At 38.8% G+C, this 19,441-nt stretch overlaps 1 protein-coding gene across 1 annotated transcript in view; it reads right to left on the bottom strand.

Moving 5' to 3' along the window:
- Positions 1 to 6,935: 6,935 nt before the first annotated feature.
- klhdc8b (kelch domain containing 8B) overlaps positions 6,936 to 19,441 on the bottom strand; it is a 70,990-nt gene continuing 58,484 nt past the window's right edge. Inside the window, exon 6 of the mRNA XM_028410685.1 lies at positions 6,936 to 13,765. Within this exon, the coding sequence (XP_028266486.1) occupies positions 13,569 to 13,765 (197 nt within the window). The 3' untranslated portion in view covers positions 6,936 to 13,568. The remainder of the gene's footprint in view (positions 13,766 to 19,441) is intronic.

Here is a 19,441-nt window from a genome sequence, read left to right on the forward strand (position 1 = left end):
TTCAGATCACCTGAAATGTATATAAGTAAAGCTGCTTTTATAAGACACATCATAATGGAGCTGATTTTCTTTTTTTTCTTTTTTAATTTAAAGTATAATTCCTGCTGTTGACACCAAAATGTAGTTGCTGCATAGGCAGATAAAATATGACTGATTAATTTGTGACAGACATTGTATGCACAGTTTATCTGCACACAGTGCATCAGTAATTTATCATGTAAAAATGTATATGTTAAAAAAACACAAAAATCGTGTAATAAAATGCAAATGCAACTTCTGAATAAGATAGAATAAGAAACTGCCTTCACAAATAAAATGTTTAAATACAAAAATAATAGTTATTCAGGACCACCTCCCAAGTAGTTTAGTTCAGATCTCACAGCGATGTGTGTGACCACACACTTAGCATTTATCTGTGGAGCAATCAGAGATGAAGTATAACTGACTCAACCACCGGTTTGAGACAGGAGCTAGCTTAGCAGAAACGAAGCCACAAGCCCCCGGGGTGCAATTTTTGAAAGCAGATACCCTATCTGAGCAGGAAACAGTGATCTCACACTTTAATGTTTTCACAGGAAACATGAAAGTATCAACTTCTAACTGTGTTTATTAGAAGAAGAAGAAATGTTCCACAGCTCTTTTATTGATGTTGAATGTTCACTGACAGGAAATCCTTGAATTTTATTATTATCAGTTTTAATCAGAATCAGTTCAAAGCTGAAGGGTGTTGGCAGCATTGAAGTCTCACACACACACACACACACTCTGTGACATCCCATTAGACGGTGTGACATTTATCCAGGCCACATCACACCAGCACACCACTGCATGTAACAGGACAGAACGTCTCCATGTGTGTCAAACAAAGACCCCTTTAAAAATGTATTCTCTCCAACAGTTAAAACAAGGGCGGGTTGTGACTGATGTTCATTTGTGTTATCTAACCGAGATTATATAGCAAAGTAAAAAGAAATGTCAATGGCAAGTTCGATTCAGTGTTGGCGCTCATTATAACTGTGTCTATGATTAGAAGCTGTGTCTTCATTAAAGTAAAATTGGAAGGAAGTTATTTTAAATGTGAAGTCTGATGATAATCTGTATTGTTTAAATTAAATCGTATAAAAACTAATGAAAGGATGCTGCTAACAAGGTGAGTGTGCATGCCTAAAATGTACATCCACATTCTCTCTCTGCTATATACACACATTAAAAAAATCATAAATCAACAAATGGGAACAGATAATTGAAAAAAGCAATTTTATAAAGTGAAAAAGTAATTAATGTGTGTCCCTAGTGTACAGGGAAGTTGTGTGTGTGTGCGCCCTGACTGTGTTCACTACTATTACACACTTCAGTTTATCCTGACTTCAGTTTAATGTCTTTGTAAGGTCCAACAAATTAAATGTAGTGTTTTTAAAGACAAACAAAGAACACTTAATTATAAGGTCTATAAATACACATTTAATTAATTAAGCTTTACTTTCCCTGTTGCTGCCATGCATTTTCTCTAAATAATACATCACTGTAGTAATTTTTATTTATTTTATTTTATGTTATTTTTAAGAAGTTGTAAATAATTTTCAGCCGTGGTCTTCTGAAATACTGTGATTAGCATCACAGAAATGTTTGCAGCCGATCACATATCTGATTCAAGCAGCAGTCTACGCTGCACCAACAGCCGACAAACCACACATACACAAAAAGCTACTTTACAGCAGACAAGAAAAAATATAAAAATCATTTAATGAATACAATTTTAGAACTACAAACCTTATACTGGCTTGTTTTGTAAAGCTGTCCAGCTACCTGTAGTGCTAATATTAGCAGGGAAATAAATTAAAATCTAGTTTACTGGAAAAAATCATTATTTGTTCATAGTATTATGAGCACTATAAATAAATCATTAGATGGTTAATATGGTCATAAGACATAAGACATTGTAACTATTTGTTAAGAAATGATTTTCCTGTTACAAAAGCAAGCAGTTTTTTATTAATAATAATAATAATTATTTATGATAATTTAATAATAGATTAAAGCTAGAACAGTACATGACCGAGGCAAAAATTAGTCAATATTGTTAAGGAAATAACAAACTACTTTTGCAAATTGCTCCTTTAAAACTTGATGCAAAGAGAAGCTTAAAGAGAAAAGTGTTAGTAAATATAGTAGTAAAACCTCTGAAAAACAAAACAACAATAACAAGAAGCAATAATTTGCGTTTCAAATAAAAGGCAAAGTGCTCCCCATAGTGCTGCATATTATTTGTGCAAATACATTCAGTCAGTGGAAGCACTGCCACCAACAGCTTTTGGACAATTTGAATGTTGATGGATATAATTTTGTTCACATCGTTTATTTGTTATCACAATATTTTCTAAATTTGCTCGTGCTGCATGAATACATTTCCAGTTACATTGTGTGCTAAGCTCTCTCGGCTGCCGCACATCACGACATGCTCTGCATACAAATGCACTTGGAAACATTTTATTGCAACACCTACACAGAACCCACATCCACCACACACACATAAGCCACACGCTCTCACACGTTCATTATAATTAGAACCATGGAAATTATTTCTGTGGTGGCTGCAGATATGAACATCAGGTTAAGTGAGTGGTCATAAGGAGCCAGGTCCTTCAACCGCAAGTGAACACACCATTAGAGAGTGATGCATCTCACTGCATAAATGTTCTACAGTGGTTCTTTTTAACCACATTAAAAATATACTGACAGAACTAAAGATCAGGTTCATCACAAAAACATTTAGGTTTATCGATTTATGTCTTAACAGGCAAAAGATAACAGGAATTTCAAGTTAAACATAGGACCTCTGCAATAACATGTCTGCACCACTAGGTGGCAGAAGCAGATAATCAGAACTGCACCAACCTAGGAGAGCTACTGCAGAGTTCAGTCATTTTTACAAAAATCATTTCTGACATAAACTGATATATAGGAGCGACGCATATAAACATGTAATTTCTTGTAACTGTTATTCCCATTTGAATAAAAGATTACGAGTACATTCACTATGTGTTTGAACTTGGGTTGAGGTCAGTTAATGAGCAGTAAAACACAAAGAATGCCAGGCGAGGAAAGTCCCCAAAAACACCCATAGACCTTGAAGGGTAAACACAGACAGAGAAACACCTTGAAACTGAGAACAAGGGTTGGTGAAACTTCAGATCACCTTCCATCCCACATAGAGACAGAGTGGAGCAGGCAGAGCAGCAAAGGGTAGCGTGCTGATTCTATAAATGAACAGCCCTGCTCTGCAGAGTTGTGTATTAGTCATCTTAAAAGCACAAAAAAACACCCCGCTCACATCCTATCCTCAGAATGAACAATGTGTGTTGTGTTAACGGGAGGTTTTTTTTTTTTTTTTTTTTTTAATGTAATGTCTCTATTACTGCACCTTCAGGGATCAGAGCAGCCCTGTTTGTATATCTGGAGCTCCAGGCTGGGGAGGCAGTGACAAGTCAGCTGCACTGCATGGTACTTGAAGTGATTTGGATTTTGTCCAAGTGTCCTGGAGTAATTATGTTTTCCAGTAACCGTCTTATATATAGGTATTAAAGGCTCATGCACCTGTAACTATAAATTATTGTGTTAAAGTGCTGTGGAGGAAGTTGGTTGGTTGGTTGAGTGCAATCTGAAGCCACACCACTAGATGTCACTAACATCATCATACTGGCCATTGAATTGAACTCACTATGTGCTTCCATTTAGAATTCAAAAATACATTTCTGCATCACTAGTTAGGTAAAGCAAGTCTTCTTTCCTCATACTCTTTATGCATGTTCATATGCCTGCACAACTTTGTCCCCACTAAACTGAATTCAAAGACGCATTAATTTTTAAGAAGAATGAGGTGGACAAATTAAACATGCAACCACACCTACTCATGTGTGGTTTGTTTTTGTTTTTTTTCTGCAGTTATGTGTGTAAACACTTGGTGTGTGGTTGGAGTCGTGTTGACTTGAAAACATACTGACTTTAACCAGTCATATCACCTCTTATTAGAATAGAATAGAATAGAATAGAATAGAATAGAATAGAATAGAATAGAATAGAATGGAATGGAATAGAATAGAATAGAATGTACTTTATTAATCCCTTCGGGAAGGTCCCTCAGGGAAATTCGGGTACCAGCAGCAATATAACAGTCAGAGCAAGAATTACACAGAGTAAAATAGAATATAGTATACTAAAAAAAGGTGATAAAAGATGAGAGGAATTATACATAAACATTGCACACCAGCATAGTTATTGATACACAGATGAGTTATTGCACATATAAGTTATTGCACGTGTGTTGTATCAGTAATTAGTTCAGATGGGGTTTAAAGTTAACTGCATGTGTTAGAAATGGCGTACATTGACCTCTTACCAGCCTCCCCACCAGTAAAAACATAGTTTAGAACCTCGTCACCACCTTTTCTTCCCTGGTCCAGCCTCTTGTTTTTGTTCATGGGGGTGCATCTCTAGACAGGGCCAGTTCCACAACCTGCTGTGGTTCTTAGAAAAAGATGGCAGCAAGTTTTATCTGACAGCAGCAAAAATGTTCTAAATGTATCTTTTTAAGTTTCAATTGTAAAAACACACACACACAGACAAAAAAAACAGAACTTATAATATAAACATTTTAAAAACTTAAAAAAATACATGGAGGGCTTCTACTGTCATTGCAAATCTTGTACATTGCCACTGCAGTTTAAAGTTTGCCAGCCTATGGGATCCCTGACTGGCCCAGGGCCCCTGCTGGTATGTTAGTCTTACAAAACTCTTCTCTCTGGTACCTACATCTGATTTAAACCAACGTCTGCATGCAGCAAGAACGTGCTGAGCCACTCACCAATGGCATGTCCTGTGACGATGCAGTCTTCCTGCTGAGTTGCTTCTGTTCTGAAACAAACTACTGTTTAATAAATGAATTAACAGCATATGTGTAATTCATGGCACAATTCATGAAGGCACAAAATATTTCAGGATCCTGTTGGTTGCAGGCAAAGAATAATAGTAAGTCTTGGATGAAAGAATTCCACACTCTTCCAACACGCGCGTCAAACCAAGAGTCATGATTTCCTGGTGTTTATCTGCTTTGCTTTTCTGTCTGCTGAGTGAAAATAATAAGGCTGCTGCAACCAGGCGGCTACGAAAGTCGTGTCCCACGAGTACGAGCCCTCATTATTGTTGTTCACAAGCCTTTAAGAATTGGAACCCAGACAAAAGATATTAGAGGTTTAATGTGACACCAGCCTAATCTCATATGCGACTTTAGCCTCACCTTGTTTTTCGACATTAATCATGTCCAGCCTCCCTGCTGAGATCTAAATAAGCATCTTCAACAACATGTTTATCATTGCCGTTACATTACCTTATGTGTGTTAGACCAGATATCAGGGATCGCCTGGGTGAAAGAGGTGATGGGATGATAATTAATCTTTGATTACTAATTATCATTAAACATTTCTGCTCCTCTCATTGTAATGTCGCATGTTTAGACTGCAGAGAACAGCTCAGGAGATGTTTCCTCCAATTTACAGAACATCACACATGCCAGCTCAAAGTTGCAGAGAGTGGTGTTCATCAGTTTAATTGCCTTGCCCTTCAAGTCAATTTGTGCTAACAATGGTTCAACAGTTTCTGCGGGGGTGTTTCTTTTACACTTTTTTTCCCCCTCTCTACTGTCATTGTTACCTAACCCTGCCTGTTCAGTATCAGGAGGGCTGAGCGGGAATGGATTTAACTCTGTAGACAGGAATGCTTTTTGACATTCTCTCTTCTGTGCTGCTTTTATAAAACAGCATGGACTAAAAACAAAATCTGTGATCTGTGTGGTTTTATACAAAAACCTTAATTTTAACATTGTTGAAATGAATTTTAAAGCTTTTTATATGATTTTATACATTTGATGGATGGGCCAGCCAATTATGAACATGAAAATATATCATTTAATACACACTCTTCTTCTTTGAAGTTGAGCACTGTATTTATACTGCAACATATTCTACAGCATTTCCTCCAAAGCACTATGTGTAGGTCTCACTATTCTACAGACTTTTATGTCATGTGTCTGCTACCTTCAAACTTCCCTATATATCCTGGATATCCTGCCCACATTTAGCCTCTGTATTACCTTAAAAAGTCCACACAGAACCTCACACAAACCTTCATCTGCATTCACACTTGGATTTCTACAAAAAAAGAAAGTCATGTATACTCAATTCAGTGTCTGGCCGGCTACTTGCTGCTTAACATGCTAAAACGCTTTCTGATCTAAAACGTAGGACACAAACATCTCATTCATAAAGCCATTAATGGCTGTTCTCTGCCTTTATTTGATATGACATGCATTCTTTGTGACAGACGGTTCCCTCAGAGGATTTGAAGAGGAGAGGAGATCCATTTGGAGGAGCAGCTGATCACAGAGGCAGATATCCAGTTATTACCGCTGCAAGAAAAAGAAATAATCGTCTAATTTTCCATACTCTCTATAGGAGCGCTTCATCCATGCCCCGTGTTTGAAGTGGGTTTTGATGTCAGCTTCATCTATTATGAATCAGGTGACATTTTCCTGACGACAGCCCCCGATACACCTCTTAAGAGACAAGCATAGAAATAGGTCCATGGAAATAGACGTTATTATCTCTGCTCTTTCTCTCTCCACTTTTTTTCCCCAGGAGAAGGTTCTACAGTCAGATGGAGGAGGGAAAAAAGCTACACAGGACATATAAAATCAGACAGCAAGTCAAAATAGTTTATTATAGAACAGGATTCATAGTCGAGGCACTACCTCACATTTAGTATAGGCACTGAACCACTGCACTGAAGTCACAGCCACGACTCTGTCTGAAAACCAAAGGCTGCCAGACACGTGTCATCGCCAAAACATAACACCAAAATATTCAAATACAAAAGAGGCCTCTGAAATGACCAGAATCTGTCATCCACCTGTGGTCAGATTTATCTAGTGCTCATCAAATGTTTATTATTACAGGATGGCAAAGACATGCCCCTGCTCCGTCTGTCCCCCTCAAAAAACTTCCTTGAAACTTCTTTTTTTCTGAGTGAGAGTAAAAGATCCTGCTCTTATTTTATATTCTTTTCATGTTAACATCATTATTCTTTGAAAAAGATGGAATTTAGGATTATATGTAAGCTGTCATTATGTAAGTTATTAACCACAATCATGTAGCTGTTAATGAGACGGAGGAATCCTGCTCTAACCCATCGTTAATCCTTGTTATCATTTGGAAAATACATCATTTTAGTGTAAGAGTGTGTCTGGCAGGCTTTGGTAAGGAGAGGCACCATTCTCTGCATACATTACATCAACCTACCACTTTTTTCCCCATCCCAACCCACATCCTGCAATATCACACGCCACAACAATGACTTTAACATGGTTACTGCTGTCATTATAATTAGAGTTATAATAACAGCAGTAATGCAGCGTATCCCCTCCTGTTTCTCTGTCTAAGTGATGAAAAGGAAACATTCCTTCTTCTGTAAACAGGCAGCAGTCTAATCTTGTTTGTTGTTAGAGGGAATATCAAGTAGCATAAATTGCGTTCATATCTTTATACATCTGTGGTGCAGAATAAGCACCTGGTATTAAATGAATTGCAACAACACAATGTGTTGCCTCTTGTGTGTGTGCTGCTGAATGATGCTTAACCCTCAAGTGACCAGCTGATCAGAACATGTAGAAAAGAACTCATGGAGATTGCCTTTGTTGTGATAATATCTAACAGACTGAAAGTCAAAGTCTTCACATCATCAGAATACATAAGTCTTTAAGATTTTGGGAAACTGTCCACAGACAAAGGGATCAAAGGGATCAATACTACAACATATTTGTGTTAACTAAAGAGCAGTCAAGGTGATTAGCCTAGCTTGGCATAAGGTAAAGGGAAAGATGGAGAAAGGTCAAAATGTTTTTGTATCAGGGTGTATGTTTATTTTCTTTTTGTGTGGGTTTGTGTGGATTGACTCACTTTTGAAGCCAGCATCAAGTGGCCACTCGAGGAAGTGCAGTTTTTGGTACTTCTCCTTTGGAGAATCTTATATATATATAAATATTTAAAGATAAAGTATGTAATTTCAATATCTCAATGTCACGTTTGTGCTGTTAAACTGGGCTCCCATCTGTCTCCAGCATCACTTGAGGGTTCAGTAGCTCTGTTTGTAAGTGCATAGTTTCTGTGTGTTGGTTGTTTAATTGAAAGGTGATTATACATGTGTTTCTATAGCTAAATGTTTACACAGTCATTATAGGGGTAAAATACAAAGAGTAAATCAGTCTAACATAAAAGATAACAGTATATTTAACTATTGTTATACCTCCCCACACACACGCCATCTGAATACACAGAGCTCCCGTCGCTACGTTTCATGTCCACATTCAGTACATTTCTTCAAGTTAAACAAGCCTCCCCAAATCACATTTGCACATACAGAGCACATGGCAATACTGATCCACTGAGACCACGAAGCAGTTCACCAGGTTTTTCTACCATGTCAATCACTGTAGGGAAACAGCACAGTACAGCCAGAGAGATCAGAACAGGAGGGGGGATTCTGGGTTTGTGTTTCCCAAAATGTCTGTACACACTAGTTTCTACTTTGACAAGAAGCGATGGAAAAATGACAGACAACACCAGAGGCCGGTGGTTCTTAAACCAGAGTGGGAGATGGTATCTGAAGCCTCTTGCTTCCTTGCACTCTGAGTTGAAATTCAGCTTTACTCTTTACCTTGTAAAAACCCACTTTTTCAAAAAATAACCTGTTAACTTTTAACTACACACAGTATGTCCTTATTATTATACAGTCACACTGTGGTAATCTGCACCTCCTCTGACCAACATGTTGAAAATAAACTGTTTTTTTTTTTCTTTAAATACTTCTATTCAAAATATATATATTTAGCCTTAGCAAGGCTTTTCAAGGACACACAAGTAGTGACAAACACTTTGGGGAACCCAGTTCAGATCTGGACAACACCACGACACATCTGTCACCTCACGACCTCAATCCACAACACAAAGGGCAAAATAATGAACAAACATGAACAAGTAACAACAGAAAGTACTGTCATATCTAATCTTGATCACATAATCAATAATAATCAAAGAGATGTTTGATTTATTTTTTTTTAAACCACAGGCTCAAATAGGAAACAAATAGCACATGGGTATGCTAATGTCAGAGGAACACGTGTATGCTACCTGCAGGTGTTGACACTGTTCTCTGTTGCCAGGGAAACTGCGCTCAAGTTGCCCGCACAAAATAAAATAAATACATTTTTTAAAAAAGGATGAATAAGCTTTAGCAAGGTAAAAATAAGACAGTCATGTATTAGATTCATAAAAACTGACAGTGAATTGAAACAGGTCAATTCAGCATCTTCCACCCCCTGTTGTTTTCTCAGAACTGGTCTGTGGACCTTATTGTTGTGAATCAAGGCACACAGCCCGCCTACACCAAAAACAGGGCCCTGAAAGCGTCTTAGAGAAGGGGGAACACCCGCAAATCTGAGAGGTAATGAAACACAAGGCAACATTTTAGGGGACTCGTCTAAATGCTTGAAAGAATAAGGTATACTCTAGGTTATTAAAACCTGTGTAATGAGTGAGGGCACTTGTTTATAAAATTGCTGTGTGCCACAAGTTCTGCAGATTTTTACTAATTAAAAACCATAAAAACCTATTGATGCTCTTGTCATGGGAAGATTAACAATACATTTTAGCTTTCAACTTGTCCTAAAAGAACACATTTACATAATGCTTCTGCTTGATCTGCTCGTGGCCAGCTAAAAAAGCACAACATGTAATTAGCTTCTACCTGTGCTGAAGCATCCTGCTCTTTTGTTCTGTTTCTCAACTTGCTGTCAGACGCAGCAGAGAGGATGTGCAACAGCCTGGCACATGCGTCACAGCAGGAGGCAGAGAAAACCACTCATGAGGCATCCTTTCCATTGATAGAAACAGCCTAGATTTATGAGATATCCCCTCACAACAGCAAGCTGTCACTGCCAGGGTCAAAGAGAGAGAGAGAGAAAAGTTTTCTGTTTTTCTATAAACAAGACAAAAATTAAACTAAAGAAACCAGACAACCAAAAGAGAGAGAGCTAGCTCTGGCTAAGTTCCAGGGTTCCTGAGGGACTGCAGAGTGGCGTGTAAACTGGATGGATGAGCTGGAGAAAAGAGGCAGTGTGTGTGTCTCACAGACAGCTCATAGCACACATTTGCACACAAGGAAAATGACAATCATGCATGCACAGTCATACAGTAGCCCATATAACCATGTAAGCATTCATAACGTGGAACAAACAGGCAGTCAAGGGTGTAGGGAATAAAGGGAACCTATAGCTTAATGGTAAATGATGCTCTTATTCATTCAGACAGTGTTTTATCTTTCTGAAATCAGCAGATCGGTACATTTCTACACAACAAAAAGTAAATGTCTAAATTTAAAGATCTGTGTATGAATGAACACTTTAAATCTATTTGTCAAAATATACCCATAATGCACTACTGAGATCTTCTGTTTACTTTTGCCTTCCTTAATATCAGAGCTCTAGTGACTAGAAACATCATGTTTCCCAACACCCTCAATATTAGCTTATATAAGCAAAAATACATCTCTAGGTGTTTACTTCAGTAAATTGTCTCTCACCCCTGCAGACTTTGCTTTTAGCTGCAGCTGCTTTCACATTAAAATATCTGATGGTCCCGCTGTACACCAGCACCACACAGTGACAGGCACAGTTTGTGTCTAACTGGTGAACATTGTGAAGCATTTAAGTTAAGTCAGGAGTAGGTGGAGGCTTTCAGAAACATAACTCTGAATTTACCATAATGCTGCTCTGTGCAGGGTGTGTAAATAGGCTTTTGTTTACCTTTACCTTTTGCTTTGTTTACAGCTTGCCTAAGCTTTAAAATATCATGCGGTTTTCTTTATATTATTGTCAATCAATAAAGTGACCTTCAACCACCAAAACAAAACAACAACAAAACTAGAGGTGGGTGTGACTATGAAACTATCATGGTTTTAAAGCCATACACTTGTTGGTGTATGTGGGAAAATCTTTTGTGTAAATGTTTATGCTTTGCACCCATTTTACATTTTCATACATTGATTAAGTGTCACAGTCACCAACCAACAAAGCTGTTCACTGTCTGAATGTATAAGTGTGCACTCAGGACCACAAACAAGCAGTGTGTGTGTTTTTTTTTCTGTGCGTGTGCATACATGTAAAGAGACTGTGACTTATATCTAACATGTTCATTTAGGTGCAAACAATGCAACACTAGAAATAACCGACTGTCGACCTGCATCTGAGCTCCCACAGCTTCCAAAGCTAGACTAGAAGTCTGACTGTTAACAAGCAGTGCAAGAAAAAAAACACAAAGAAGCGGAGAAAGACAGTGGAGAGGACATGCATGTAAAAAACAATGCTTATTCAGGGGGCAGAGACAGCTCTCGTTTTATGAACTAATCTCTGTGTCTAACTTCTCTGCAGTGCTCTGGTGTTTAGTTTTTCAAATAGCTGAGGTGTTGGAGAAGTTTTTTTGTTTTCTAAATAATGCACTGCCAGGGAGAACCTGAACCTCTGTGGGTAGACTAAAAGTAGACTATTATCTATGAAATGTCCAATCACGTCTGAAGAATGAATTGCTTTTTCCTTTTTTGCACACCTTCACTTTAAGTGCTGGTGCACTCTGACTCTGACTATCATAAAAGTGCTGTAACAAAAATGCTTGATACATACATTTCAGATTTTTGCAGGTGATTGTAAGTCTCTGCTGTCCCACCTTCTGAGACCTGTCTGACTTTAGTGTTGCAGTACATCTAATGCTGACTGACTTGTTCCGAGCAAATTCAAAATGGCTGCTGGGACAGGGCTCAGCAGTATAGCTGCAGGGATAAGAAAGACCAACAGTGGCAATGCGCCGCACAGTAACACACCTCACTGAGTTATTCCTATACCTTCCTGACCGGCCTTGTCTCCTGTCCACAGGTCAGTGCATCTGTCACAAAGTATTCTGCACAGCAGCTCCCTACATCAACTTTTTTTCTCACTGTGCAAATACTCAGCTCAACACAAACAACACATCACCCCCTTACACTGCTCTGCAGGTAAGAACAGACAACTTTACTCCAGGTGTAAACAATGGATTTACAATAGTGATGCCAGAAAAACCATATGAGGGTACAGTCTCTGAACATGACATAGCTAAGAGGTTTAACAAGATATCTGTTTTGGTGTATCTTTGTTGGAACGAACCATACAAGAAGACCTCCAGCAGTAAAGTAGGAACACTCATTTTCCTTCCTGCAACCTACAACATATCTTTCTGTCTCCCTTTGAAGATATCACAGTAAAGACTCTAACATACTATTTTAGACTGGATGAAAAACATCAAATGGGTTTTATAATGATTATAAACTGTCTGTAAATCCCATTACTTGATATAATCTAGAAAACAGCTCTAAAATGTTGCCCTGGTTTCACTTGAAGGTTCCCAGTTTATCCATCATCTGTCTAAAGTCAGGTTGAGGTAAAGTTTATACTGTGCTGCTTTCATTCAAGTGGGAAATGTGTCAGGAGGCTGATATTGTAATATTTATCTGTCTGTATGCTTCAGTGCAGCAGGTAAGAACCACTTTGCATTCACCCCACAAGCAACTACATCCCCCTGCGTGAAGGACCATTTGAGCTTGGTGATTGATCGCTGCAGTGCACAGGTGGATGGATGAGTAACAGGGCGAGAGCAAGTGTGACCACTGTCGACTTTTTCTCCATCCAGAAATAAAGGAAACTCAGTGATAATGGTCAGCATCAGCCCATGCGGTACTCATGGAATTCTGGGAAGATTTTCCTAGGAGTGAGAATGTGTTGTTTGTGGTTTGAATGCACTTCAGGAGCCACTGCTGTTGAGACTGTGGTAGCGGTTTGCGAGCTAGAGCTAATGGTCGCACCTATACAAAAAAACACAACAAGAAAAAGAGAAGAACAGACATTCACATCTCCAGAACGTCACTGTCTAAAAGTCAACAAAGTGTTTCTAAGGTCATACAAAAATGTCAGAGCTTGTCATTGCAGCAGAAGGGGAGGGTGATGCTGCTGCAAAGAAGATATGCAGATATGGCCCTATGTTCCTGTAATATCCAGAAAAGTACCCTGCTTTTATTCTGAAAAATGCTCTACAGTTCAAAGGCGTGTTGTTTCTCAGACGTTATGTCTGTTTTTTTGCTCATTTTTTCTTTGTCATCTTCTGATGTCCCCAGAGTAAAAAAGCTGTCAGTTTTCAGTCATGGCAGTCCGATTGAATGTCCTTAATCTTGCATTCATCCGTCACAAACTCCCCCGTCTGAAAATGCTTGTTGAATGTCAAAAAGACTGTCTTACATCCCAGTCTACAAGAGGACTCCATCAGTTGGACATAAAGGTAGAAAGTGTAATCCAATAATTCATGTGTTTGTGTTTGTTTATGCACATATATGAATAAAACATCAAAACCTGTTTGCAGTTATTCCTACACTGTGTGCTTGTGTCACACCATTTCCTGTAAGCAGAGGGCTTCCACAGCATTACTGGGTCCCTGGGCGACTCCGCCAATGACAAAGAGCATGCTGGTCATCTGCAGGAGGGCAGAGGAGCAACGTGCAGTGGGCATAGGTACCACATACTCCCAGCGTCGCTTCACCGGGTTGTAGCTTTCCACCGTCCCCAGCGGCGATGGTTCATTACCTGTAAAATGAAAAGTATTATGTCAGGATGACCTAATTATGTTTCAGATGCAGAATTAATCCCCATTCGGTAAAAAGGGGGGGGATTATATCACCTGCCCTGGTCAGTGATTTTAATCCAGTCTAGGGTGCATATGAGTAATTTTCACCCACCCCACAGTGATAATTACAGCTGATATCACCTCCTACTGTGATTTAAACCTCCACTCACGTCCTTGTACTGTACACTTTCTGCAAGAACATCCTTCTTCCACAGCTTAAATAAGGTTTCACACTTTTAAACTGACAGTCGTTCTGTTTTTAAATTAAAGCTGCAATTTAATTATGATTCATTAAAAACTAGATCCCCAGAAAGGTTTCTTTAAAAAAAACGAAAACTTTTATCTATCTCCACCAGTGATAGGTGGAGTACATGGCAAACACCCCTGCCACCACCATGTGCCTTACCGCACACATGCATTTCTATTTCTGGCAACGTCCAGGTCTTCAATTTATTGTTAATGGAGGAGAGACATCAACCACATTTTGTCACATTTCTTCACATTTCTCACACAATAGTAAGCAACATCCCATTCCCTGCCATCAGCATCAGGAGATGATGATGATGATGATGATGATGATGATGATGATGATAAGCCTGATCCTTGCCAAGTTTGTGCAGCAGGAGGTAATCGTATGGGTTGGTTATGGGATGATTTCCACACTAGACATTACCATTATGTCACAAATAATAGATGCTACATTGACTCACGCATGCAAAGGTACAGTGCAGGTTAGCATGCTTGCTAGATTTTTATCCATAGACTTCACTAAAATAATGTCATAGCTGTTAATTTTTCACTTCATGTTGATAATATTAGGAGCAACATATACCTAACAAACCTTAGCTTATCCCTGAAAACAACCTGCAACACACATAATCATACTGACACAATACAGAATGTGTACTCATCACACCTCTCATCAGCAATGTGTTAAAGGAAAAATGACACACGCATCACCCCGAGTGTGGGTGTGACACATGTAGCTGAAGCTTTAGGAGTGGAAAAACAGTTATTATTTTACAATAATCAATAAAATTATTGTGCAGATAAAAAAAACAGATATCTGCATTTTAAATCTCACTTTGTGCTTTTATTTTGCAGTTTTAACTGAAACTTGAACTCCTCTCATTTCTGTGTGAGAAAATAAAAGTACAACGCCGCAGCTGTTGCAGTGCATATTTTTGTACATGATCTTCAAAAGAGGATGAAACTATTTTTAGATGTATTTATGGAAGCAGTATCTAAGCTGCAAATCTCTGAGCTGGTAGAGCCAACACTGTTTCACAGAAACATATCAGTTCATTAATAAAGCCCATTCTTTCTTTTTAAGCTAAGCAGGAACAATACTAACAAAAGTCTGCATGTGGAGGAACCAGAGGAGGATCCTGTCATGCACTGACCCTTCACACAGGGTCAGATTCTCATGAGGGAATTCATTTTTGTTTTTCATTGTTAAATGCAGGGTCTTTATTTCAAATATGTTCGATCTAGGAGCGATGACCAAGAGGTCTGCAGCAAAATTACATTAGCTGAAAACTACAAAGCCAAAGGTCTTATAAGCATTTACCTTTAATCTTATCAGCTGCGTGATAGCTCTCACGAAGGAGTCTTCTTTTTCCCCTGTGATCTCCCTTTCCCCCTCTTCCCCACTCTCCCTCTCTTTCACCTCAGGTGCAATGCTCACTGTCATTATACATCAGGCTGCACTAAGTTTCCATGGAGACTCACATCACAGCGGGTCCCCAAATGATATGGACTGGTGTGTGTGTGCGTGTGTCTGTCTAAGGAAGACTATTATTATCATTTTGTTGGAAGAACAAAGTGGCTGTGCCGAGTCGGCCTTTTCAAAGCAATCTGGGCTTGCTCAGGCCTCGGCTCCTTTCTCATTTCTTTTATGAAGACACACACCTATGACAGCACACACACACAAATGTGCACCATAGAAACAGACTGCTCTGCCGCTCTTGGTCCTCAAAACCTCATGTCGTTGCTTTGATGTTCGACCCTCACACGTCATGTCAATTCTCTTGCAACTCCTCCCATGTTCTTTAATTCTGTCCCTGGCTGTTATCTCCTTTGCCTCCTTTTCTTTTTCCTTATTAAACATTCATTTTTTATTTTCTCTTGGTCCATTTTTCTCCTTCCTCCAATCTATTTCCATTCCTTATCTAACTCTCAGAAGCAGTTTTTCTTCTATCAGTCTTTATCTTCCTGCACTGTTTATCTATTCTTCCTTCTGTCCTCTCCTCTCTCACTCTCGTTTTCTCAACTCTCCTGCTCTTATTTCACCTCTTTGTTGTTCACAGTGATACCACTTGTCTCAAATCATCGTCTTTCTTCTGTCACTGCTTCAACTCTCAGCCTCTGCTGCATTGTTCCCGGTCTATACTTTTTTTTTTGTTCTTTGCCTCGTATGAAAATGACTTTCCTTCTTTTTCTCCTCTCTTTTCCTCCACTCTTAACATCAAAGCTTCAGTGATTTTCCTTAGAAAGACAAAAGCTTATTTACAGTGTATTGGACTACCGTTCACATAATGCAAACAAAAACAATAACAAAATGCTTCTTTCATAGCTGACCATGCATTCCATTGAGTGAGATTCTCTTCAGTGGCTGCAAAGAGTTACTGCCAAAGTGCCACCTGGAGGTCATTTTACCTAGGAGTGAATGCTGTGTAAACACAAAGGGACCAGGTCAGGCTCTGTATCAAAAAGGAAAAGAAATTCAGGAAGAACTTCTCATTATCAGCTGTCACGTTAAATGGAGAGATGATGGCACGTTTTTTTTTTTTATAAACTCTGCAGAGAGAGCATGGTGAGTGAATCTCATTACAGTGGAAGTGACCTGCAAGTGAACCGCAGCTTGTGCACTGATGTTCAAAAAAACTACATTATAAAAGGTTTCTCTCATCGCTCTGTATCTTCACATTAACTTGTGGCTGCTGGACTAAATCCAGAGGATGCCAGCCATTATATGTCACCCTGTGGTAAATGTTTATGCAACATTTCTCACGGTGAGCTGTATGGTTGAACTACAACTCTTCAAAGTCTTGGTTCTATTGATATTGTTTGATTATCCTTTTTGTTGAATGTTTGTGGTAGTTGTTGCATTATGTGTCGATTAGTGAACAAAACTTGCAGAGTAATGAAGTTTTGTGTATGTATATATATATATATATATATATATATACATACACGTTATATATATAATCGTTGTATTAACCACACACTTTAGATGCTGAAAAGACGCAGCTGTGCCACGTGTCTCCTGGACATCACATCTTGTTTCGGCCTGTATGTTTTGCATTTGCAGCTCCCTTCTCCACTTCATCCTCTGCTGTTTTCATTTGTTTTTCAGAGTGCACTAAAGTGCTAGTTTCCTGTCTTTACTGTTCACCTGTCTCTGACCTCATGTAGCTTCTGTTTTCACACAGCGGCGAGAAAAGAGGACAGCACTTCAGGTCAAACGACAGCTGTAAACAGTACCGTTACATGCTCCCTTTCAGCACTTACCACACTTTAGCTGGTAATTCACAGTGCTCATTTATGACCTTTTTGCCTTTAGTTCTTTGTAACAATGAGATATGTTGTCAGTGTTATAGTTCTTTTCAACAATGCCATCATGACTCACTACAGCCCAGTAAGCACTCTGGTTATGAAGCAAAATGACTGAACAACATTAGTGAGCACAGGCCTGGAAGCTCTCCACACCATTCTGCTGTGCTGCACTGGTGGTAGATCTCTAGCTGATCTCTGACCTCTGGATGGTCAGAGACCACCTGCCACTGCTGCTAGGGAAGCTTTCATTTCACATTAGTGGTCAAAATAAAGTGTGAATTAAAATGGAAAACTACTAAACTAAACTAGTCAGTCAACTAAACTTAAATTAGTCAGACATTTCCAGTAAGGATTCTAATGTTATCTGCTCAAACACAGTTCTGTTTGAAAGTTTGTGAACCTTTTACAATTCAAGCAAATACAGTACATGGTGTACTACAATCTGGCCCTGTGTTAAATTATTGATTTTGAAAAACAAAATGAAAAAAAAAATTGTACTGATTCTGTTTAGGAGATTAAATTTAAAGACGTTTAAAAGACATCACTGAAAGCCTGATACTGCCATGACAGTCATGTCCATGACAGCTGTGGCCTATCCCTGTCAAAACCTCTAATCACTTCTTAACATCAGGAGCTATTTTAAGGTACAAGATACAACAAAGAAATATTATAGTACACCCCACTGTTCTAAATCAATAACATGCAATTATTTGTGCTGCATTTAATTAACCTTTCATAATGTAAATCATTGGCAGAAGCAGCCTTGGTGTTTGCGACAGTGTCACTTGGCATCAACACTCAGCTAAAGATATCATGTTGAAGTCAGCATGTTAAAACTTGGGCTTCACCTTCTGATCTTTTAGTTAACAAGATAAACAGCATTGAGCTAATATATATTCTGAATTTGTCATTGACATATCTTCATTTGCAGATAATCCGTTGTAATGATGTCAGTGAAGATAAAGTTGACTGGCGTGACAGATACACAAAGTGTAGGGAGATGTGAAAATACACACAATGAGTGAATGAGAGAGAGTGTGTGTGTGTGTGTGTGTATGTGTGTGTGAGGCAAAGCATTCATGAGTATTTGTATTTTGGCGTATGTGTATGCAAATCTGATAATGAAATGATATGGATGAGCACATAATTGCATCTCAAGTCAGTCCTCTGTGACAAGTTGCATCTAATTGCAATTTACATCCAGATATCAATTTGTCAGGAGTTGTCATGAACTAAACACAGGGTGGTGTTGCAGAAATAATAAAAAGAAGGACAGATGGAGAGTGGAGGTGGCAAAGACTAATATTAGTGTCACTTTAATATGACAGGTACACAGAGAAAAGCACATGGACACTCAAACAATGCACTCTGTATTAGAGGGGTTTTTTTCTTTCTTACAATTTATGCAAAAACATTGAATGCAGAGTTGCAGAAGCAATAAAGGAAGAGAAGCACATCATCTCTTTTTCAGGAGAGACCAGCTGAATGCAGCTTTGAAACAATCCACTAATCACCAATCTAGTTATCTGTGCAGCAATCTAGAACACCAAAAGAGGAGCAGAATGTTTTTAAAGTGAGCAGCCAATGGAGGACATCTTCATCCTAACTTCTACTGTATACATGCACATAAAGGTCTATAGAAAGGCTGTCCTATAGACGGTCTTTGTAGATACATTACATCTTTTATTCCTCAAGTCAACAGGCAGAGGATGGGAAATGTGCCATGAAAATAACTATGACTCACATGCCAGAAATAACACCATGGATTACACAGAGAGCCATATTCACAGCTGACACTCACACAGAGCAGAATACAACATATCCACCTCACATCTCTCACACACAGCAAACACACACAGACACACATCCATTTCATTCAACTGTTCAATCATCTTCTTCCCTTCTGTCTCAGGCTCCTGCTGGCTTTTCTAACTGTCTCTCTCAGCAGGATGAGATTGGCATTTTTGTCTCTTTCTTGCATGCTCACAGTCTTAGCAGCTGTCAGGCCACATTACTGAGTGCCACTCTGAGTTGTGGATAGAGACAATTCAACTCTCATGGGAAAACAAATGTTCCAC

Source organism: Parambassis ranga, chromosome 7 (genome assembly GCF_900634625.1).
Source record: "Parambassis ranga chromosome 7, fParRan2.1, whole genome shotgun sequence".
NCBI classification, from domain to species: Eukaryota; Metazoa; Chordata; class Actinopteri; family Ambassidae; genus Parambassis; species Parambassis ranga.